This window comes from Diplotaxodon limnothrissa, linkage group LG23 (genome assembly GCF_057381915.1).
Source record: "Diplotaxodon limnothrissa isolate DT_005_m linkage group LG23, D_limnothrissa_male_GT1.1, whole genome shotgun sequence".
Classification (NCBI taxonomy): Eukaryota; Metazoa; Chordata; class Actinopteri; order Cichliformes; family Cichlidae; genus Diplotaxodon; species Diplotaxodon limnothrissa.
The window spans coordinates 43,049,115-43,073,685 of NC_140617.1; the positions used below are offsets into that span (position 1 = coordinate 43,049,115).

The 24,571-nt window shown below is 39.7% G+C and overlaps 2 protein-coding genes across 2 annotated transcripts in view; both read left to right on the forward strand.

The window, feature by feature from the left end:
- Positions 1–3,627: 3,627 nt before the first annotated feature.
- Positions 3,628–9,907, forward strand: LOC146608784 (T-cell surface antigen CD2-like). Its single transcript, XM_085347778.1, has 6 exons — positions 3,628–3,746; positions 4,334–4,477; positions 7,309–7,599; positions 7,822–7,901; positions 8,194–8,374; positions 9,586–9,907. Coding segments are annotated over exons 2-6 (636 nt in total). The 5' UTR covers positions 3,628–3,746; positions 4,334–4,395; the 3' UTR covers positions 9,588–9,907.
- Positions 9,908–18,025: 8,118 nt separating this feature from the next.
- LOC146608785 (uncharacterized) overlaps positions 18,026–24,571 on the forward strand; it is a 30,424-nt gene continuing 23,878 nt past the window's right edge. The window contains exons 1-4 of the mRNA XM_085348685.1: positions 18,026–18,086; positions 21,035–21,325; positions 21,549–21,628; positions 21,972–22,137. Coding sequence (XP_085204811.1) covers positions 18,026–18,086; positions 21,035–21,325; positions 21,549–21,628; positions 21,972–22,137 — 598 coding nt within the window. The remainder of the gene's footprint in view (positions 18,087–21,034; positions 21,326–21,548; positions 21,629–21,971; positions 22,138–24,571) is intronic.

Below are 24,571 nucleotides of genomic sequence, written 5' to 3' on the forward strand. Positions count from 1 at the left end.
GTCCACTGATGTTCACAACCTGGTAGAAACACTGAATAATAACTATCAGAAAGTTTGTCTCTCTCAGCCTTTCCCCTCCACAGTTCCACCAGTGGAGACAAGGAGATGCGTGTTGGTGAAGCCACTAAAACCAAGGACACTCTGGGAGGCCGCGCATTTTCCAGCCCCCAGGCTTTACTGGCAGTGACGAAGAACCAGCATCCTCACAGACGGACAACCTCAGTGGATTCATGCCAGCAGGGTTAAGACCAGCCCAATCGGACCATCTCAGGCGTCGGATCAAGCAGATGACATCTCCGGCGGGCCAACGCCCGGAACCAGAGCAAATAAACACACACGGGTAGACGACATCTCCGGCGAGCCAGCGCCAGGATCCAATGTACATACACACACACAATCACTGATTAACACACAACGCCTGAAAGAACAACAACAAGGTACTCAAACATCCAGCAGGAACAGAAAGCCGGAAGTACCACATGATGTCTAACCTGATAAAGCTAGACTCATTCCATCCTGATAATGGAGAAAATGAAATGCCCATTGTCATCATACGACGCTTATTCTGTGTCTCTCGAACCTGGGACCAGGCCAGAAGACGACTGAAGAACTGTTTTTCTTATATATTTAGGTTATTTATTATATCTATCGCATTAACTTTAGGATTTCTCTTTGCTATTTTGTATTGAAAACTGCAACCATGTTCACATTTCTGCAGGTCATATTTTGCTGACGATACCTCATGCTCCATTTTGCAAGACACCTACTTAATGCACTCCTCACGCTCCCTAAAATCAGTAAATGACAACATAGACGCCACTAATAAACCATTTTATGCACCCCATAGAGCAGGAGCTAACGCCTGGTATGAAAATGCCAGAATAGCCGCTCGTGATTTAGGAAACAGTAACTGTTATGTCTGTTCAAAAGGTAATCCAGAACAGGTTATAGTAGGATACCCCATATCCGGTTTCCCCCTCACTGAGGGACTAGAGAAAATCGGCGGAGATAATGCTCTCTTTAAAGACGCTTTACAGTTGACTCTGAGCCCTCTCGATTGCTTACTTAGACACACACACACACACACCAACTAACCCTGAGACTCCATTAGGCGAATTATTGAAGTTATCTAATGACACCGCAGGGACCTGCGCCCCAATGAAACGCCCCAAGAATAGGTTAAAGCCCTCACTGCCCTTAGGACAGATCCCTCTCCATTTTAATACTAGTATGATATGTCTGCGCAGACTAAAGTTAACTGGCCCAGACACACACATAGATTATACAAAGGATAACTACACATTCTTCTCTGACTCCCCAGGTGCACGCTGTAATGAGACATGGCTAGCTGTCTCTGTGGCTGAAGTTGTATCATATCTGGAGGAACACACACACAGTTCAAGTTCGAGCAGAGAATCGATCATTGTTCCCCCAGAGGGTGTCTTAAATGATACTGACTGGGGGGAGTTAGTTAAATCACATATGGTCACGCGCCTAACTAGAGCAATCCCTAACGCTTATTGGATGTGCAATAATACCCTTAGATTAGCTTTACCTGTTAATTGGACCGGTACCTGTGGTCTAGTGACCGTTGATGTATGCTGTACTTTCATTCCCAATAACACCGCTCCTAACGGTTCATTCACACAAGCTATGAATAAACTTGAAGCATTGCAGATAGAACTAATTGCCAATACAGGCCACGGTCAGTGGCTAGACAAGTGGCTGCAGGACACGTTTGGAAAATGGAAGGAACTAATTGTAGCCTTTGTAACCGTTGCAGCATGTTTTTGATGATTATTGTCTGTTGTGTGATACCATGTATACGCTCTCAGAATTTTTGATATTAAGCTTGCTCGAAGGACCAGTTACAGTTATGATTTGTCTTTATATTATGTTATTACATTCTGTCTTTATACTATGTTATCATTTCATGATAAAAGGAGAGAACTGTTGTGATATTTTGATACCATGGTAGCATTTACAGGATATTGTTTTATTGTGATATTATACAGAAAAGAGTTACTCAATAAGGCCCATTTAATAGTTGTTTTTCTCTTTCTCTGTGACCCAAGAATTAATGTGTAAGACTCACAGGCTGGTACCCCAAGGTCGAAAATACCACAGAGACGAGACCACTTCCTTACTCCCATCCTCCCCTTTTCTTTATCTCTTAGAAAAAGGCTCGTTAAAGGCCAGGTGGTTTGTTTCAGAATTCACTAATGAAAGAACTCTGTATTCTATGTCTAGGAGTGTATTTTGCTGGGATGATCATAAATTGTAGCTGAACTGATAAACTACACACAGGATACTTCTTTGCTCACAAGGCAGGAAGACGTTTCCTTATTTGGTCTGTACCGGTTTGAACTGAGAACTTGCTGACACACGAACCTTTTTTTCCTCTATATAAGCTGTTATGTACTAAATAAACCTTTGAGTCGATTTGGGAAGACAACCTGAAGCAGTCTGTGTTTCCTTGTTCTCCCAAGCTGCTCCCGACGTCGTAACTAACCCAGCTGAATGGCATACCTGAGTGTTACTTTAAATAATTAGGAATCTTAGAAGGAAAGGACAGAACTCTGCTTATCGCTCGTGCCTTGGAGGGAAAACCGGGATGGACATTTTTTTCCTTCAGTTATAATTAAAAAAAATTTAAACAGAGAGCCGTTTCTGCCGCATATATTAAAATAAACTGATATTTCATTCATTATTACCGTAATATTACCGTAAGGACCAGAATTTGTACCATGTACATGTGTATGGAATGGTGCCACCTTGTGGACATCTGCAAATACTGACAGAGTCACTGTTCATGTTTCTGAATATCAGCGATAACCAACTAATTAGGCCTACCATAAATAAAAACAGGGAAGAGGATGAAAAAAAAAAAACAATTTACAATTTAAACAAAATTGAAGGAATGAATCAGAATTTGCCCACGGCTGAGACAGTTGGTCAGACCTAGAATCTTTGTGTGGTGTGTCACAAGTGGCAGAAAAAAAGAGGAACGATGCTGATGAGAACTTGTACTTTAAAAAACAAACAAACAAACAAACACAGAAGAGAGCTTGGACAAAAAGCAACTAAAAAACTTTTTTATTTTTATTTTTTTAATTAATGAATTAAAACCTTCACATTTAGACAGAGACATTGTTACTCTGCTTCCTCTTATTTTATAAGCAGAATTGGCTTCATTCATTCACTCATTCAATCATATGACTTTTATTCACTTACTTCCACTTTTGTTCATTTTAACCAGCATGTTTTGTGTTTTTGTCTGAAGGCGGCATGTATGACATGACCTGCTGCCAGGTTAATAAACTGCTATCAGTGGAAAACGAGGAATCCGCAGTGGAATATGTAATCAATAGTTGCCAGAGTGACACTGCTTCTTTCATAAGAAATATCCAAACTTTTATACAGCTGTCTGAATGGCCAGATGTTTTTTTTTTTATTATTTATACTTCAGTATGTTTATGAAGGCATTTTGAAAACATGCCACCACGATGATCCCAAACAGATCCTGGAAATGACAGTTCAGGGGGCGGATCGGGTCCGCAGTCGCTTCCGCTTTGATAATCACAGTTCCCAGGATCACACCGCCTCCACCCTGAGTCAGAAGAAATCTTTTTAATTCATGATTTTTTTCTTTTTTTTTAATGGATCACATGGACTTTATTAATCATCATCTGCTGTCTGATAGCCTCACTGCAACTTAGGCTTCGTCCACATCCACACTGCTTTGGGTGGGTCTAAGCTTTGTGATCACAGAATCATTGTTTTCTAATACGCGCGTGTAAGAAATCGATGCAAATCTATCAACGTTATGTGTGCTGTGAACCCCGAAGACGAACGCGGTCAGTATCCATGATTGCTTTGATAAAGACGAGCTGAAGAGAGAGTGGGTGAGCTGGGCTGACTTATAACAGCGGAAAGAGAGAGAGAGCGAGAGAGCTGCGCAGTAAATTCCTTCCTTTAAATAATAAATAAATAATATTAAATACAAGAGACATTTTCAGCTCTAACCACAGTCTGGTCTATTGTTCAATTAGTTCAATTGTTTTTTTGTTTTTTTTTTTACTTTCACTTTCTATTTACTGTGTTCGGTGACGTCATCCTCACTCTCTATAGCCAGAAATTGAGGCAATATTCCTGTTTGAATATAATATGTTGGTAACCAAAAGGGAAACTTAAGAACATGCTAGACAGTCTGGATTGCATCAGTTGGCTCAACAATTTCCCGAAAACACATCTGCTTTGTTTGCAGCTGTTTTTGTTTGTTTGATACATTTTGTTCATTTTTGCTCACTTTTGTATTTTTTCACGTCGTTAGAAGGCCTTTGGATATTCATCTACCCCTGATTTGGACTGAGTAACTGTTTGGACCTGAATGTGATGAGAAGAGTGAAGAAGATGTCTTCTTCTTCCATTATCACCGCTGTGTTTCTGCTCTGCTGCTTAGCCAACGGCTCCACAGGTACAAATACAATTTAATGAATCTCATTATTAATTCCTCAGGCTTTATTAAAGGAAAAGTTCATTTTAACTTTTCAAATCGTTCTTTAAGATGCCACTTGTGATTGGCCAGATGTTCTATGTGATTTAGTGATCGTGCAGTTTTATTTCTTTTTCAATTTCTTTTTTTTCTTTATGAGGCTGTCAGTGGAAATGTGCTTTACCATCAAAAAACCTAGAATTTAGCAATAATTACTGAACTAAAGTATCTCTGCTGTCACTGAAGCTTTGCAAAATCCTCTTGGAGGATTGCCTTTTCACATCTCTGATGCAGCGTGATGGCTTTGCCCTTGCTGTTCTTAGGCTCACCACATCCAGCCATGGTTTCTGATTGGCCCGGACAGTGACAGTCCTGGTCTCTGTGACATCACTGATGCACTTTGAAATGTAGGCAATGACAGTTTGTCTGTGAAGGTTCTCAGTCATCTGGGTAATCGCAGTCTAAGGAGCTGGGAAAGAAAAATTTCTTCAAGTTTCTTGAACACGTTTCACCTCATATGAGAAGCTTCTTCAGTTCTAAGACCAATTGGTGGAGAGTCCCAGATTTAAGCCCTTTGGGGGAGACCCTCAAGAGGGTCATGGACCCCCTATTGATCCCCTACCTAATCACATGATCCAAGGTGTGAAAACAGGTGTAGGTGACAGCCAAGGTTTTGGGTGAGCTCATTGTGAAACCTGGCCCCACCCTATCATGTGATTTCCTGAGGTTAGATGGCCCAGGATGTGAGTGGGCGTTAAGGTGCCTGGGAAGGGATCTCAAAACTGGATCATAGATGGCAGACAGTTGGTGTCGTAAACCCCCGCCTCTGTTCAAAGATGGTCGCTCACAGTGGACATAAATGGCTTCTTTCACTCCTTTCAAACCATCTGTCTTCTCTGTCCAAAATGTGAACATTGGCATGCTCAAAAGAGTGACCTTTGACCTTTAGATGCAGATGGACAGCAGAGTCTTGTCCCGTGGAGGTGGCTCTTCTATGTTGATCCAGCTTGTTGTCCAGGGAGAGCACGTTGGACAGTACGATGGGGGAAATAGCAGGTTTGTGTGAATTAGCTGCTAGCCTACTCCAGATGCCTCCACACTTACCCGTCTTCTTCCTCTTGCACTGCCTGACACGTTCCATCTGTGTGCGAGATCTAGTAGCAGGGCTCGCTGAATGTAGGTGCCTCCGAAGCAGTCCGCAGTCCCTCAGTGTAATTCATAGCTCTTCCGTGATTAATAAAGTCAGTTTGCTTTTCTTGATTTTGAGAAGGAGCTCATGACAGTGTGGGCCTTGTTTCACAAGAAAAAGAGCAAAACAAAGACACTGTTTTGTCGGGACAGAGAGCAGCCGCCCTGTGTGTCCATGTCGGGATAAGATGGTGAAAGATGAACCTTTAGGCCCTCCCTCGATTCAGAGATGGTCTTTCCCTTTTCACGTAAATGGCCTCCTTGACGCCGTGCTCAAACCAGCGTTCCTCCCTGTCCAGGATGTGAACATCCTCATGCTTGAAAGAGTGTCCACTGGCCTGTAGCTGTAAATAGACTGCAGAGTCCGGCCTAACGAGGTAGTTCTTCTGTGTTGTGCCATCCTCTTTGCCAGAGGTCGTTTGGTTTCTCCGATGTATAAATCCTGGCAATCCTCCTGGCACTCAACAGCGTACACTATGTTACTCTGTTTGTGTCGGGGGACCTGATCCTTGGGTGGACCAATTTTTGGCGCAGCGTGTTTTGGGATTTGAAACCCACAAAGATTCAGTGTTTAGAAAAAATGCGTCTCAACTGCTCCGACACTCCTGACACATACAGGATCACTACGAGTCTTCGCTTAGGCAGCGTTCGTCCTTCTCTCCTGGATTGCCAGGAGCTTTCTGGTTGGGGAAACCTACAGTCAGCTGAGACCAGTGTTGGGCAAGTTTCTTTGAAAAAGTAATTATAGTTACTAGTTACTACTTCAAAAAAGTAACTGAGTTAGTAACTGAGTTACATGATTCTAAAAGTAATTAATTACTTGAAAAGTAACGATTGCGTTACTTTAAAAAAATGTTTAACCCTCTGGGGTCCAGCTTATAATTGTCCATTTTTAGCTACTTTTCATTTTTGATCAAAAACCAGACAAAAAACATAAAATCAGAGTAGAAAAAGTTATATTTTTTACTGTAACAACCACAAACATGTTTATTGAATCATATTTCATAACTTTAAATGCAAATAAAAATTGTCAATTTTAAAATCATATGCACAAGTTTTGCAAACAACAAAGTTATTTGCATCCATTTAACTTTTACCCTTTTTAAAATAACCATTTCAAATTATTTACATAACCATCAGCTGTTCTGCATTCAATAAGTGTTCCCACACCATATAGAAGAACTCCAAAAAAAGCCTGATACCTGCAGGTCTGACAGCAGCAGGTGTATCACTCCTGATAGCAGTCGCCTCATTGTTCTGACACACAACACAAAACTCTCTCTCGCTCACTCTCTCACTCACTCGATTGTTTTATAGCTGTTTGTGGTTGTGTAGTTTGTAATGCTGTTAGTCCCATCACTGGGACTGAAGAAGTCACTTGGATGAGTGACGAAACATTTCTCCCAAACAAAACGCTACGTCCAGTTGAACAGAATTAACTTTTTGGGATTACCTGGATGCACTTTTGTTTCTTCTTGACACCAGGTTTTCATTCACCTTTTAAACATTAAAAAAAAAACACCAAGAAGTAATAAAAATAATAATTTCCTTCAAATTTGATGAATTGACATGTAGTTGTTGAGAGCTTTTCTAGCATGACTATTCTTCATTTCTTTATCTTTCAGGCTCTCAGGATGATTGTGTTTATGCTGCAACAGGATCAAACTTCACTGTGCCACTTAGATATGAGCTGAAGGAATCAGATAGCCTGAAATGGATCAAGGACGCAAGCGTAATCTTTAATCGCAGACAGAAACTGGTGATCATAGGGAAAAATGATGATGTTGATTCAACTGGATCACTAAAGCTGACACAACTCACCAAAGACAAGTCAGGACGATACAGACCAGAGGTTTACAGCGCAGAGGGAATAAATGTGGGGGGAGATTTACAGAGTGTGCATTTGTGTGTATTAGGTAAGTAAAACACATTATATGTGTATTTATTGTGTTTGTACTACTTATATCACAACAAGCAAGTGTGCTAAGCTGTCTTAGTCATACTTTGTCATTAAGAGTATTTGGTTTTATTATGACGCCACTTTTCAGTCTTATTAATCAACAGTGTTGGTTATTGTAGAAAAGCATTATCAGCAGTAGTTTATATAATGTTGATATAAAGAAATTTTCTGTACTCAGACCGTGTGCAGAAGCCCAAAGTAACAGTGATGTGTACAGGCGACAAGACAAAAGTCTCTTTTACTTGCAATGTTATTAAGGTGAGTACAATATTTATTGTTTCAGGTGCAATTAAGTTAGAGTACTCTACCAATAACTGACTCATAATTAAGCTGTTGAAGAATCTGTAGTTTGCAGTGTGCATTTCCTCAGATGTTGTTTCAGTGAGGCTTGGGTCTCTATGTATGTATTATTTAATTATATAGGCTGGAAAATTACCCAAAATGTATGAAAAGATTATTATATTTCTAATTTTGGCGAAGTTTAACTTTTTATGTTAGACTTAAAATCTGAACCTTCCAATAAATCCACTAATTGTCTGTTTGTCTACAGAGTGAAAATAATTTTCAGATCAAATGGTTTATGGGTGATAAACCTGTGGCAGAAAAAGAGACTGGCAAGGAGCTGACAAGGCCAGTCAAAGACGTGCTAAATGCTGGTTTCTCTTGCAATGTTTCTAACCCCGTCAGCTCTGAGATCAGTCAGCCTGTTCAACAAGACTGCATTAAGCCCTGTAAGTAGTCAAGTCAGTGACACTGGGTTGTGCAAGTATGATGTGCTATCACGTGTCACCTGTCACTCATCTCCAAATAAATACATTTCTGCTCCTGTTGTTTTAAGCTGATCACAGTGGCATCTGGATCGCTGTGGGTATGTTTCACATCTTATATGAAATGTGGAGGAATTAAACTTCACACAATCATTTGTCTATTTCTAGTCCCACTTTAACATGTCAAACACAATTTGCTGTTATTCTTCACCATCAGGCATTTGTATTTGTTTGGTGGTAATCCTTGTTGTCGTCATTTGCTGTGTCCAGTCCAGACGGAAAAAGCGGATTAAAAAAATCCGTAAGATTTCTTTTCAAAAATGTCGTCTCCTTTTTATTTTGTTGCTGGGTTGTTTTGGCTGGTGTTTGGTGGCAGGGCGTATACTTCACTGAAAGCTCAATAACGTTTCTTCCTTGAGTATTGAGACAATAAGTTCATTTTTCTTTAGGTTTAGCCATTGTAATGAATTTCACAGTGCAGTATTGACATTAAGACTGAACAAACCAGGCTGAACATGTAATGCTGGATTAGGCTACAGATGACACAAATTATTGTGTCAAAGAAGGAAATTAAGTTTTTAATGTTTTGAGCAGTTTCTTATCTTTTACTACATGGTCAGAAATCATCACGTGTTGCTGAAATGACCTTTTTTGTGACTGGGTGGTCTGTGGTCTGGATTTGATTTCATTTTTATTTTTTTTTAAATCTGAGTGACACCTCCAACATGTGTTGAGCTTTTACATTTTGTTGATTGCAAAGCAGATGAAGTTTGATTCTAGCTCATCTTTGTTTAGCTGGCAACACCACATCAAAGCCAGGGTCTTAGTATGAGCAGGTTTTGCGAGAAATGATGAGAGATGATTGTGATGTGAAGACACAGGATGTCTTTTGTCCTGTTTCCCTCCTCTCACCCTAACCGGTGGCGGCTGATGGCTCCTCCTCCCTGAGCTGGTGGTTTCTTCCTTAAAGGGAGTTTTTCCTTCTCACTGTCACTAAAGCTCTTACTCATAGGGGGTCATATGATTGTTGGGGTTTTCTGTTTCTTTGGATTACTGTAAGGTCTTGACAATATAAAGTGTCTCGCATCAACTATTGTTGTGATTTGGCGCAGTATTGACACAACTGAACTGAGCTGATTCTCCCTCTGACCTGTCGTCTATGCTTATTTTAACAGAGGAGGAGGAGCTTCGTTTGCAGATCCCTCAGGAACAGCAGCAACATCAGCAGCAGCTGTAGTGAGCTGGCCTGCAACACTCAAATAACTGATCACCACCATCACGACCAGCAGCATCCCAGAACCTCTGAGTGAGACAACAGAAAAAATACAATCATTATCCAGCCTCAGTGCTGAGATGAAACGGTGTGTTTAGGACCCCTCGTTTGTTTACACTGACTGTATAAACTGGGTTAAATGTGCACACAATAATGGAGCAGGTTAATAAACCCATATAGACGATCAGTCTAAACAAGTGCTAATCAGTATTTGATCAACATTGATGGACTCATTTTTATTAAAGACTCATGTGTTACAGTGTTTTTAAAAGATGTGGAAAAACTAGATTATTCTTGGAATACTGTCGTCTACTTGTCTGTGTGGAAAAGCTTGTTCTTGTAAAAATGTGATGACACTTATATTTTGACTTTTTTAACATTTTTTCTACTTTTGTTTTTCCTGTAGGTTTTTTAAAATGTTACCTTTAAACAGTTGTAATTTAGCATAGCATAGCATGGCCATCTCTGTAGTCCTCTTGCTTGTGAACTCTGGGATTTGTATTACAACCAAAGTATCTCAAAGCCATGGCAGTCCTTTACTGTTTCTGTTTTAAACTGCTTGAAAGGGACTGACTTGTATTTTCAGACCTATGAATTCTGCCATAAACATCTGTTTGAAATGTTTTGTGTTCCTCTTCTGTTTGACAAAAAGTTCTGCTTCTATTTTTTTAATCAGTAATACTCTAATGTGAATAATAAGCATGGCCTTCCTTATGAACGCATCAACAGTTGGATGCGTGGAAAAAGTGTATAATTATATTTGGATATATTTTTGCAAAAGGCTGTGATTTTTCCTGCTGAAGTATTTCTTCAGCTTTCCAAGGATTTACCCATGAACTCCTGCAGCTAGATGGTACCAGAAGGTATATTTTGCTATCTGATCACATGGTTGTATAACATATTGACACTGGTCTCACTTCTGGGGCCCGTTCTTCGTACGTCGCTTACTACATCCAAGATCAAATGACACATCCAAGATCAAATCATCGCGCTAACCGTGAGCTCGCTAATCCGGTTCCCCGAACACGCCTGCTGTTGACGATTAGTACAGCTGGACGCAGTAATGTGACATCACTGGGTGTCGTAAAAGGGGCTACGCATCGATAGTAGAAACATTGATCGGCAACCCGCTGATTGGTCGGCGAAAATGTCGAAGGGGCGCGCTCGGTATTTTCCGGCAGCAGAGCAAGAACTCATGAGTGAGGGATTTCAGGAGTTTCAGAGTTTAATTAAAACGCAAGAGAAAACTGCAAAGGCTGCAGAAGCAAGGAGAGAGGGCTGGCAGAAAGTTGCTGACAAATCAAACTCGTAGGTAATTTAATAATAATACTAATAATAATGGATTGGGTTCATATAGCGCTTTCCAAGGCACCCAAAGCGCTTTACGATACCACTATTCATTCACTCCCACATTCACACACTGGTGGAGGCAGCTACGGTTGTAGCCAGGCTGCCATATCGCGCCATCGGCCCCTCTGGCCAACACCAGTAGGCGGTAGGGTAGATCTATCATATGACACTATATTGTCCAATATCATATGGCATTATATTATATTATAATATGTTATATTATATCCCCTTTCACATTAGAGCCACAACAGGACCCACAAGAACATGGGAACAAGTAAAAGTGGAATACAGGAGTATTCTACAGAATGGTAATATTTATCTCTTAGATTGCTTTTCGTCTCTTGGCAAGGTAATACTGGCCTGTAATACTCTGTTAGTTTGTTCATAACAGCAACCAAGAAAAGGGCAGAGGAAAAAAAGACAGGTGGTGGTCCTGCACCCCCTCGTCAACAAGTTGGTTAAGTAAATAATACCCTCACGGGAATATCGATATCTCTCTATGAGCACACTGTCGCGCTGAGCTAAAGGATCCTGTCTATCCCGTAATATACGCTGAATTCTGAGAACTCTCCTTATCAATCTTGCACCTTCCGCAATGGGTGGCTCGCGTATACGGACAGGACATGGCTGCGACAGGCTTCCCAAATCCACCTTCGCTTTTATAGCCGTGGTCTCTCATCTTGATTACACGAAGTAATTTACAATTACTACTCTGAAATATGAATTACATCTGTAATAATCACATACATGTAATAGAATGTTAATAGTACATTTCCCTTTTTTAGGAAATGACCTGTATGTATCTGTGTGAAATCAATAAAAGGATCAAGTGCTGCATTATCTTTAGTTACATTGATGTTATTTATTTATGGTGAAACAGTGGTGGAATATCGCTGTTGCTTTCGTATAAATGAAGCGGACATACCTGCGTGGCCGCGATCTAATCCTGTTTACATAAAGTAAACCTGCTCCCGAGCAGGTTTACGCTTACGGCTCTGTTGCTATGACAGCAAGTCCCGGATGAGCTTCGGGGAACCGACTGATCCAGGATCACGCGAAATCGTCAACAATCTAATCCGGCTAACCTACTTAGCGAGGTACGAAGAACGGGCCCCTGCCCTTGGATTCTGTTATTCGTGTTTTTTGTTTATCATTACTGATAAAATAAAGTATTTTACTCTTTTCTCTCGCCTCACAGTTCATTATTTCAAAACCACTACCAGGTGAAGAAAAGTGAAACAGTATTCTCTCCCGAGAAAGCAGCAGCGCCCTCTGCAGTTTGTGTGTTGAAGTGAAAAAGCTTACAGGACTGCAAGTACTGACGAGGACCAACCCTGCTCAGCTTCCAGGATCAGGCGTGTTCAGGGTGGTATGGCCATAAACGAGAGGACAGTGCAGAAACTGCCTTTTTATACGTGCTGTGATGACACACACATGCTTATATTCTTATGTTCTATATATAAGTGAAAGTCTCCAAAAGACAAAAATGTTTGACCTACAAATCGTCCTAACACACTGTGTGCTCTCTGTCAATTTAACACTGCTGAAATAAACGAACGTGTTCTTAAGGTGATGTTACTGCGGGAAAAGCAATTTTGCAGCTCAAATTTGAAGCTGCAGCTAATAAAGAAGGTTTGCATGTTTTTGTTGTAACATATGCAGTTTAGCACAATAATATATATATAGGCTTTTTATGTAGTGGCTCTCTCGCTTAGGGCCATACCACCCTGAACACACCCGACCTTCAGGAGCAGGACTACACCTTGACACCTCCCCTTCCTGTTCTGTATATATATTAACCCCCTCCTTTAAGTAACCTTTCAAATTCAACCAGTACCTCCAAAACTGATACATCACCTTTATTTGTTATGGAATCAATCAGTAGTCCCTGTACCTTACTCAAATGAAGCAAACTAGCCAGCCTGGTAACCCGTCTGCATCATCTAGCTTAAGTGAAACTCACCCTTAAGCCTTTAGCTGTCAGCAATTATCTCCTGCCTAAAAATTCCCAGCATGCTTCACCGCCAGAGCCTCTGTTCAGACCCCGACCAAGTCACTACCTGATTCAGGTTCCCTCACTCTTTCATCAAGTTTTCTCATCATCTGCACTTTCTTCTGATCTCTTTTGCTGGCGTTCCTTTTTCATGTTTGCTGGCACATTCAATAATGCTGGTACTTCATTCAGTGCAATCCCTGACAACCTGATTGAGGTCACGAGCCGCTCGTCATCTTAAGCCTGCCTACCAGTTAGAGTCTTCGACCTTTGTAGCAGACAGTCATCAATGCTTCTTGGGGATGGGCCATCAGTCTCCTCTGAGGGCTTCTCCAAACTGCAGCCTCAGTTCCTGCTCAGGCATCTGCCATTACCAACTAGAAACGCTGTCAAACCTGAATGAGGATGAGGTGTCAGCTGGTGAATTCTAGTGTTAGCCACATTGAGCTGCTGTGGGCAACAAGTTTCTTTTTCTCATATATATATATATTTAAAAGGTTCAGATCATGCATTTTAACATGTCTATACAAACAGGATTTTTGATGTTTGTGTTCCCACACCACCATGCAAACAGGTATAGAAGAAACCAGTTTAATGCAACAAAAACAGGAATACTGCTGTAAAACCATACAGAGGAGTTTTCTCTAGCACAAACAACTTCTGTGTATTTCCCCCTTCTTATCAGGCGTTCAGTTTCTGCAGTAAGTGTTAAACCACACATGAGAAGTGGCATGTTACTGACGACAAACTTGTTTTTTCCTTTTTAAAAACAAACAGCTGCAGGGTACAGTACACACACAGTCCCAGAGAGCCGTTTTTGTCTTAAATGCACGTAAAACATTTGGTTGCACTCACACACATCTATATTTCACTCCAGTTAAATTCATTTACCAGTCTTATCATGTTTAACATCAATCTTTCATCTGGGTCCTCTTCCATCACTGCTGACAGCAGGACAAAAACAGTTCTTCGTGCTTGTGTTTTCATTTTGTTCGTTTGTTTCGTTTTTATGTTTTTAGCAGTTTTGAACTTCAACATCAGAGTGAAACCAAGATGCCGCCTTATTAGGCAGAGAGGGTCTAACAAAACAGACTGTTGTGTTCCATTAATGTTAGAGTCTGAGGTAAAATGTATGAACCAAAAGTGTTTTTTCTTACCTTTCATCCTGCCAAACCTTCAGAGGTAAGATATATTTTAATCTTCTCATCATTATAGTTTTGGCCTTTTTAACTGCAGGTGTTCTATTGTACAGAAATGCTGATGTAATAAAGATTACATAACTTTTTCATGTAATACTCATGGAAGTTTTCATTCTCGTTCATTTTTTATATGTAAAGCATCTAAATTACTAAATCCATTTTTACTGGTCTATGGAGGAACAGCATGAGCAGTGGCAGAACTACAGAATGACCTCCAGCAGGACGCTGGTGTGAATGTCTCTGATCAAACAATCAGAAACAGACTTTATGAGGGTGGTCTGAGGGCCCAGTGTCCTCTAGTGGGTCCTGTGCTCAGTGCTCAGCCATAAAGAACATTATGCTGCCTGTTACATCGTTCAGTATGACCAAGTTTGGAGGTGGGTCAAAGATGGTCTGTGGAGCCATATTCATTGAGGGACTGACCTCTACAGCCTAGGCAATGGTACCCTTACTGCCATTAGATATCAGGATGAAATCCTTGGATCCACAGACTGTAGTTGGTCCCAAGTTCCTCCTGGTGCACAACAGTGCACATCCTCATCCTGCAAGCTGTATGCAGACAGTTGATCTGCATACAGTGGGTAAAATGAGTCTTGAACAAGTCACAAATTTTCTAAGTAAATATTATATTTCTATATTTCTAATGGTGCTATTGACATGAAATTAATTCAATTATTAGTCAATCAATTATTAATAAAAAAATAAATTTAAATAAAAGCATCTTAAATTGTTATTTTATCAGATACATTGTCCTCACAGGTGTCAGCATTAGTATCCACAGGCCCTAAAATCTTTGATTGATTGATCCAGTCTTATGACATTTGAGCCCATTCCAGTAATCTTCCACGAAGTGAGCAGCTGTTGCTGTCCCTCTTTTCATGCTTTGCTTTTGCTCTTAGAGCTTTCTGGCACTGACATAGTATTCATCTCACAGGCAACGATAATTTGCATCTTGATTAAGTTGGACTGATAAGCTACACTAATATCTTTCTTCAGGGTTAAGTTCAACTCCAGCTGCAGCCTCTGGGCCACTTTACTGTCGGCTATATTGCAATTAGATATTTGTTTTCTTTATTGTAACCAAAGTCATAATGCTCTGCTAGCTGATAGAGATTTCTGACAAAGGCTTTTACACTCTCACCATGTCGTTGGGAACTTTGATGGAAATTCACACGTTCATGAATCGTGTTGTTCTTCTTTAACATTTTGTAGGAATTATCGTTTGCATATCGCCGTCCTCTTGGTTGAGTTTAGCAGCAACTCAGAAGTGGGATAAACGTTGCCTCCAGACCAGCCATTGCGCTGGTTTAGTGAAGTCAAACAAATCAGGTGCATTAACCTTTGCCATTATCACTGCTTGCATCTTCTCCCTTCTGCTTCTACACCTTTGGTGGGCAACTTCTTCTGACACCGTGCCATGAAAAGTCACGGGAACTGCACAAAAACTGCACTAAAACTTTATTACTCTCAGAATCCATAGCCATTCATTCTCACTACAGATGTAATACCTTGTGTAAACTAGGGACAGCTACACTTACAGACCAGATTGTAAACAACACATCACAGCAGTGTCCTGTTTCAACTGAAAACAATGAGGAAACAACAAATAATATTCAACAAATAAAATCAGTTTGTACATTCAGGTTTATGAAAACAATTTAATTCAAAACAACAGTCATTTGTATTTTATAGCAATTTAGCATTTGATTTCAAGGTTCAAGGTTCTTTATTTGTCATATGCATAGTTATACAAGTATAAAACACAGTGAAATGTAGCCTGACACGCTCCTCGACATGTGCAAAAATTGGGGGGGGAGGGGGGGGGGGGGGTGTAGAGGAAGAACATGTATATATATATATATATATATATATATATATATATATATATATATATATATATATATACACACACATACAGTATATACACTGGGTGAATGTGCAGTAGTAGCAGCAAGCAGGTGAATTCTGTACATTAATATGAATAGACATCTGACTATTTTACAGGATAGACAATATGAACATATTTAAAATTAAAGGAATTGAAATGTACATTGTGCCTTGGTTTAGTGTCTGGAAGAGTCCTGTCTCAGTCAATTATAGATGATGTGAGAGGGCAGGTGTGTGTGTTTAGGGCACGGATGGCTTGGGGATAGAAGCTCCTCTTGAGTCTCTCTGTCCTTGCCCGGAAGATGCGGAACCTTCTACCAGATTGCAGAAGTTGGAACAGTTTGTTGCCAGGATGGGACGGGTCCTTCAGTATCTGCGCTGCTCTAGTCCGGCATCTCCTGGTGTAGGTGTCCTGAAGCGGGGGGAGAGCAATCCTGCAGCAGCGTTCTGCTGTACGGATCACTCTCTGGAGAGCTTTTTGGTCCTTCACACAGCTGTTCCCAAACCACGATGTCATGTTCTGTGTGAGGATGCTCTCCACAGCGCCTGTATAGAAAATCCTGAGGATCTTTGGAGAGACCCTGAACTTCCTCAGTTGTCGTAGGTGATACAGGCGCTGCCTAGCCTTTTTGGTCTGGACCTGAATGTGGGCAGCCCATGTCAGGTCTGAGGAGATGTGGACACCAAGATACTTGAAGGACTGCACCCTCTCCACTGGAGCTCCATTGATGATAATGGGCTTGTAGTCTCTGTGCTGACCCCTTCTGAAGTCCACCACCAGCTCCTTGGTCTTGCTGACGTTCAGCTAGAGGTGGTTGTCCTGGCACCACGATGCCAGATTCTTCACTTCATCCATGTAGGCCGCCTCATCGTTGTTGGAGATGGCACCCAACACCACTGTGTCGTCAGCAAACTTCACAATGGTGTTGGAGCCATGGGTGGCCACACAGTCTGAAGTGTAGAGGGAGTAGAGCAGTGGCGAGAGGACACATCCCTGAGGTGCTCCTGTGTTGATGGTGATGCTGTTGGAGAAGCACCTGCCCACCCTCACCACCTGAGTTCTGCCAGTGAGGAAGTCCAACACCCATGCACACAGACGGCTGTTAAGTCCCAGATCCCTCAGCTTTGTGAACAGTCTGCAGGGCACTATTGTGTTAAACGCTGAACTGTAATCAACAAACAGCATTCGCACATAGTTACCCGTTTCTTGTCCACGTGGCTGAGAGTGGTGTGTAGGACGTGGGCGATGGCATCCTCTGTGGATCTGTTGGATCTGTAGGCGAACTGCAGCGGATCTGTGGTGTCTGGGATGGAGGAGGAGATGATGTTCTTCAGCAGCCTCTCAAACACCTTCATTACTACCGAGGTCAGTGCAACTGGCCGGTAATCGTTCAGGGATGAGGGTTTGCTGTTCTTGGGCACAGGGATGATGGTGGATCTTTTGAAGCATGTGGGGACCACAGACTTCGCCAGGGACTCGTTGAAGATGGAAGTGAACACACCTGCTAGCTGGTCAGCACAGCAGCGCAGCAGACGGCCGGTGATGCCGTCTGGCCCCGCCGCTTTCCTTGTGTTCACTCTGGTTACTATTGAAAATATTTTGGTTATATTTATGTATGTTCTCTGAAGCAAAAAGCCAAAACAAGATGCACAGTCTGTGTTCTGGGTGTGAGATCTGCTTGCTTGGTTTATGAAAGTAGATGAGGCCTCTTGGGTCACTTCCTTTTAAAACCATACATGCACATGCCTACACTTGAACACACACACACACACACACACACACACACACACACACACACACACACACACACACACACACACAAAACATGTGACACTGTTGTGCTTTTACAGGAAATAACACCGACACTGGAAAGTGCTCTTTTGAGCTAAGAGTGATGGAAATAGTGAAGAACATGGTTTCTGCTGCCACCTTCGCTGTGTTTTTGCTCTGCTGCTGCTTCATTGCTTCCTCAGGTATAGTACAATTTACGGTACAATTTTGTTGTTCTTTTTGGTTTATGTTTTAGCTTTAAATTCCAAACTTGCTGGTTATGATATTTTTAAGGCAAAATTAATTAACATGTCATCTTCCAACTTTATAATTCTTCAAGACTTAACAGAGGCGAGATCTGACTCCATATTTATATTTATATTTACATGTTTCAGTACTATGTCATATACAGTATTGGGCAAGTCACTTTGAAAAAGTAATTAATTATAGTTATTAGTTACTTCTTTTAAAAAAAAAGTAACGGAGTTAGTAACTGAGCTACATGATTCTAAAAGTAATTAATTACTTGAAAAGTAACTATTGCATTACTTTTTTTTAAAGTTTAACCCTCTGGGGTCCAGGGTATAATTGGCCATTTTTAGCTTCTTTTGATGTTTCCTCTACATTTCACCTTTAAAAAACTGTTTATTTGCCTTGTTTGGTATCATTCTTTTCAGCACAGCCTCACATGTCTGAATCTACAGTTATGTTTTCATTTTGAAATATTGTATTAACACAGTTGATCTAAAATCAGACAAAAAGCAAACATGTTTATTGAATCATATTTCATAACTTTAAATGCTAATATAAATTGCCAATTTTAAAATCATGTGCACAAGTTTTGCAAACATTAAAGTTATTTACATCCATTTACCTTTTACCCTTTTTAAAATAACCATTTCAAATTATTTACATAACAATCAGGTGTTCTCCATTCAGTAAGATGCCACGGCGTTGTAACGATAGAAATAGTAATTAGTTTCATACCCTGGAGGACGGGGCTGTGGCTCCCCACACTCCCTAGCAGATCGTTACAGGGAGAAACCTTTGGAATGCAAGCATGCTGATCCACACAGGTGTGCACACAGGTGTACACACGGGTATTCACAGACGCGGACTACAGCTTTCTTGGCTGCTGCCTCAAAGCACATTTTGCGCTGTCTATCTTGCGTGCTGCACAATATCGTTTATTATTTAGTATCTACTGATATCTACTGCTAGCTAGTTTATTGTGATGGTGCTGTTTTTTTTATTATGTTGCTCTTTGTTGTTTGCTTTCTCTTCTGTTTTTTTTCTCCATACAGGTGACCCAGGTGTTTTGTTTTTTTTGTTTGTTTGTTTTTTTTTCTTTCTTCCCCCCCTTCTCACCGTCTCTTCTCCCCTTTGGTTTTCTTTCTCTCCCTCTCTTTCTTTCATTCTTTCTCCCTGTCCTATCCCCCAGTCATGTCTGTCCCGTTTGTAGCAACTGAAAGTAAAATAAATTCACAATTATAATAAAGGTCAATCAAATGGACCAATATGGCAAGGCCATGATGATCCACTTGGTAAAATAAATCCGCTTGGCATCTTTCTTGGCCATAAGACAACAATTCTGATGGCTAAAGATCCAAACGGGACACACACACAAAAGAAAAAAAAAAAAAAAAAAAAGTAATTAGTTAGATTACTCGTTACTGAAAAAAGTAACGCCAATACTTGAACGCCGTTATTCCCATCGCTGGACATATATACATATTTATATATGTACATATATATACTGTATGCTCTTCATTCTTGTTACAGTTGACCACAACATATTACTCAAACGACTGGAGAACTGGGCAGGTCTTTCAGGAACTGTACTAAACTGGTTCAAAACATACTTAGAAAACAGGAAATACTTTGTATCAATAGGTAACTTCACATCTGAGCAGACAAGTATCACATGTGGAGTTCCCCAAGGTTCCATCTTGGGACCCCTTCTGTTTAACATTTACATGCTCCCACTGGCACAGATTATAAAGAACAACAAAATAAACTATCACAGCTATGCAGATGACACACAAATATATATCACAATGTCACCAGGAGACCGAGGCCCTGTACAGGCTCTTGGTAAATGCATTGAGGAAATTAATGACTGGTTGTGCCACAATTTTCTCAAGCTAAACAAAAACAAAACTGAGGTAATAGTCTTTGGCGCCAAAGAAAAACGATTACAGGTCACCAGAGAACTTCAATCTATACACCTAAAAACCACAAACCAGGCGAGAAATTTGGGTGTAGTGATGGATGCAGACCTAAACTTAGAAAAACACATTAAGACAATAACAAAATCAGCTTACTATCACCTCAAGAATATTTCAAGGATAAAAGATCTGATGTCTCAACAGGACCTGGAAAAACTAGTCCATGCATTCATCTTTAGTAGGCTTGATTACTGTAACGGCATCTTTACAGGTCTACCTAAAAAAATCAGTCAGACAACTACAGCTCATTCAGAACTCTGCTGCTCGAGTCCTCACTAAGACCAAAAAAGTGGACCACATCAGTCCAGCTCTGAGGTCTTTACACTGGCTGCCTGTCCGTCAGAGGATAGACTTTAAAGTTCTGATGCTGGTCTATAAAGCTCTGAATGGTTTAGGACCAAAATACATCAGTGACCTCCTAACCCAGTATGAACCTTCCAGATCCCTCAGGTCATCTGGATCCGGTCTTTTATCAGTTCCCAGAGTCAGAACCAGACACGGAGAAGCTGCATTCAGCTTTTATGCTCCTTATATCTGGAACAAACTCCCAGAAAGCCTCAGATCAGCTGAAACACTCAGTTTATTTAAATCCAGGTTGAAGACTCACCTGTTCTCAGCTGCATTTGAATAAAACACCAAATCCACACTTTTAAGCTTAAATTTCAAAACTTACATTTAACTACTGATTTTATCTACTGTTCTGATTTTATATACTGTTTTGTTTGTTTTTTAATTAGTTTGTTTGTTTGCTTGTTTTAATAAATTTTAAATCATGCTTTTTATTTGTTTTTGTTTCTAATGTCTCTGTAAAGCACTTTGAATCACCTTGTTGTTGAATTGTGCTATACAAATAAACTTGCCTTGCCTTGCCTTGTTCTAATTTTTTCATCTGATTTTTTTTTACCTTCTTTTCTGTTTCAAAGGCTCTCAGGATGATTGTGTTTATGCTGCAACAGGATCAAGCTTTACTGTGCCACTTAGATATGAGTTGAAGGAATCAGGTACACTGAAATGGTTCAAGGACACAAGTCTAATCTTTTATCGCAGACAGAAACAGGTGATCATAGGGAAAAATTATGATGTTGATTCAACTGGATCACTAAAGCTGACACAACTCACCAAAGACAAGTCAGGACGATACATCCCAGAGGTTATCAATGAAGATGGACTAAATGTGGGGGGAAACTTACAGAGTGTGCGTTTGTGTGTATTAGGTAAGGAAAATAACATCATATGTGTATTTATTGTGTTTGTACTACTTCTATCACAACAAGCAAGTGTGCTAAGCTGTCTTAGTCATACTTTGTCATTAAGAGTGTTTGGTTTTATTATGACGTCACTTTTCAGTCTTATCAATCAACAGTGTTGGTTACTGTAGAAAAGCATTATCATCAGTAGTTTATATAATGTTGATATAAAGAAATTTTCTGTACTCAGACCGTGTGCAGAAGCCCAAAGTAACAGTGATGTGTACAGGTGACAAGACAAAAGTCTCTTTTACTTGCAATGTTATTAAGGTGAGTACAATATTTATTGTTTCAGGTACAATTAAGTTAGAGTAATCTACCAATAACTGACTCATAACTAAGCTGTTGAAGAATCTGTAGACAAAGGCCTCATTTTTCCTCCACTGAAACCAAGCATGATTTGAAGCGTGCTGTCTACAAGCATTTACTCAGAGATGTTGTTTCAGTGAGGCTTGGGTCTCTCTTTATCTATTATTTAATTATATAGGCTGGGAAATTACCAAAAATGTATGAAAAGATTATTATATTTCTAATTTTAGCCAGGTTGAGTTTTTTATGTTAGACTTCAATTCTAAACCTTCATCTAATCAACAAATTGTGTTTTCTCCTACAGGATGAGAAGGTCGAATGGTTTATGGATGGTAAACAGTTGGCAGAAAAAGGGAAGATGGTGTCGAGAGTAGCCAAAGACGTGCTAAATGCCAATTTTTATTGTAATGCTTCTAACCGTGTCAGCTCACAGATCAGTCAGCCTGTTCAACAAGAATGCTATAAGCTTGGTAAGTATTATTTACCATCAGCTGTACAAATGTTCAAATGTGCCTTTTCCAAATATTCATGAACTGAAGTAGTCATTGTATTGAGCTCACATGCTAACATGATACTTTTCTTTTCCTTTTATTTTAAAGCTTTTCCTGAAACACTCTTTGGAATTATAAAAAATATCTGCTGATTGTCAATGATTTTTTCAGTTTAGAAGTTGTATCATATTGTACATTATATTTTTTTGGATAGAGAGATTCAAGTAAATTTTGTGTCCCAGTTTTTTCCTGTTTCTGTTATATCGTTTTAACTCTTTTTTAAGTTTTTGCAGCATTTTCTATTTAATCAGAATCAGAATACTTTTTGGTTACAGTTGGTGCAAAACAATGAGAACACTAACAGACTGAACTAAATTAAATAATACAGTGTATTACAGAGTTTTAAAAAAATATAAGAAATAGCTCTAATATATACAAATAGCTCATTTATAAATATCCAGAATATTGCAGAGCTTAAATATATATGACTGACATTTTACTCTAAACTGTAAAACTTGTTTTTTTGTGCTATGTGCCAATGGGTAGAGCTATTGCACTGTGACTGTTATTAGATGGAGGAGATGTACAGGGCGATATCCACAGGCAGGAGTGATTTCCTGAGTTGTGAAGTGGTGCATTTGGGTAATCTAAGTCTGTTTTTGAACGTGCTCCTGTGACTGGCCAGTAAGTCAAGGAGTGCATCCAGCATTGTCCTTATCTTGCCGACACCACCTTAAGGGAGTCCAGCTCAATACCCACAGCATTACTGAGCTTATGGATCAGATTAGTTTTTTTTAACATGGTTTTAACACAATCACCAAAAACAAAACAAAAACCCCACAAAGATTTTGTCTTATCAAAATCAAAACTTTGAGAAATTGTTTGTATTGTACATATATTATTTTTGCACTTATATTCAAATGTTTAATTTAATTTAATTTAATTATAATAATTTATTAATGATTTATTAATAATTTATTAATTATTATTCTGTCAACTATAATTTATTCTAAAGAAAGACAAACAACATAAATTGCTTAACAAAGATGAGTTGAAAGAAAATCTGAAGGACAAGCTAACAAAAAGCTGAAGTTGTGGTAAACACGCCCATTGCTTGCAGTGTTTCTGCAATCAGCCAGTTTATCACAAATGCTTAAAGCCCTGTGAATATTATGTGGTGTCAACTGTCTGTTGATGGCTAAAATGGCCATTTTATTATACATATCTAATAAATACATTTTTCTACTTGTATTGTTTTGAAGCTTTCCCTGAGGTATGTGACATTTATGTCTGTATTCCAGTGCGCGCTGGAGCAGGTATGTTATGTTACAGTCTTGTTGAACTAAAACACATTTACTATTTTTCACATGCGTACAATTACAAATAAAGTACAATTTTATTCCTCTCTTTCACTGTCAGGTATTCTTCTGTTGGTGATCTTCATTTTCATTGTTTGCTGTATCCAGAAAAAAGCAAACATAATAAAGGGTAAGATTATTATTATTATCATGCTTAATTTTAGTATTATTATTATTACGAGCAAACTCCGGCCTGTGGCACTTTGCATGAAAACACAGACATGTGAAAATATTGTGTTATTGTAATCTCCATTATTACACTGCACATAGTGAGATGTTAAAAAAAGGCTGTTTATAAAAAACAAACAAATCACTAATAAAAACAGATGTATTGTTCATGCCACTGCACTACAAATTGTTTGTTAAAATTTATTTACAAACACAACACAATGCAGACTAAGATCAAACTCATAATCACAAAGCAGGTTGAACATGTGGTGTTAGATTTTACTAGACAAATTACTGTGTCAAAGAAAAGAAATAGTTTGGCCTTTGCAATATTTTATGCTGGTTGTTTACACTATCCCCTGCTGAATCACTACATTATCTCAGTGGAGGGGTTTGGGTTTCTCAGGGATCCCAGGGGCTACGTTGTCTTTTGCTTTTACCCCCATGGCAAAGTGGTCCTGGGTGAGGGACAGACAGAGTGGTTCAAAAGCCCCTATCAGCAGAAGATCAAGGGAACAGTTCACCTTGGCTGGGATAGGGTTACTGTGATGGCCAAACCCATGGCCACACTCTAAAGTCAGTAACTCTTGTGCATTTTCATTTCTTCCTTTGAACACAGTAACACACGTTTGTGTTGATTGGTTTGGATACATTTGTTCTGTTTGTAAGCGTACACATTTAGTTTACTTATGTATTCATACCAGTTCATTACTTAGTTTTATTTTTGACAAACCTTTGTTTCTTCTTACCTGCCATGATCCCGGGGAGTTGCCAGACAAAAAGTGGTGGGCAGGGTTTGAAACTATTAAATGCAAAGAGGGATAATTGGACCGCACCACCACTTCCTGCTGAAGGGGAGAATCTGTGTTTTCTTTCAATAAAAACAA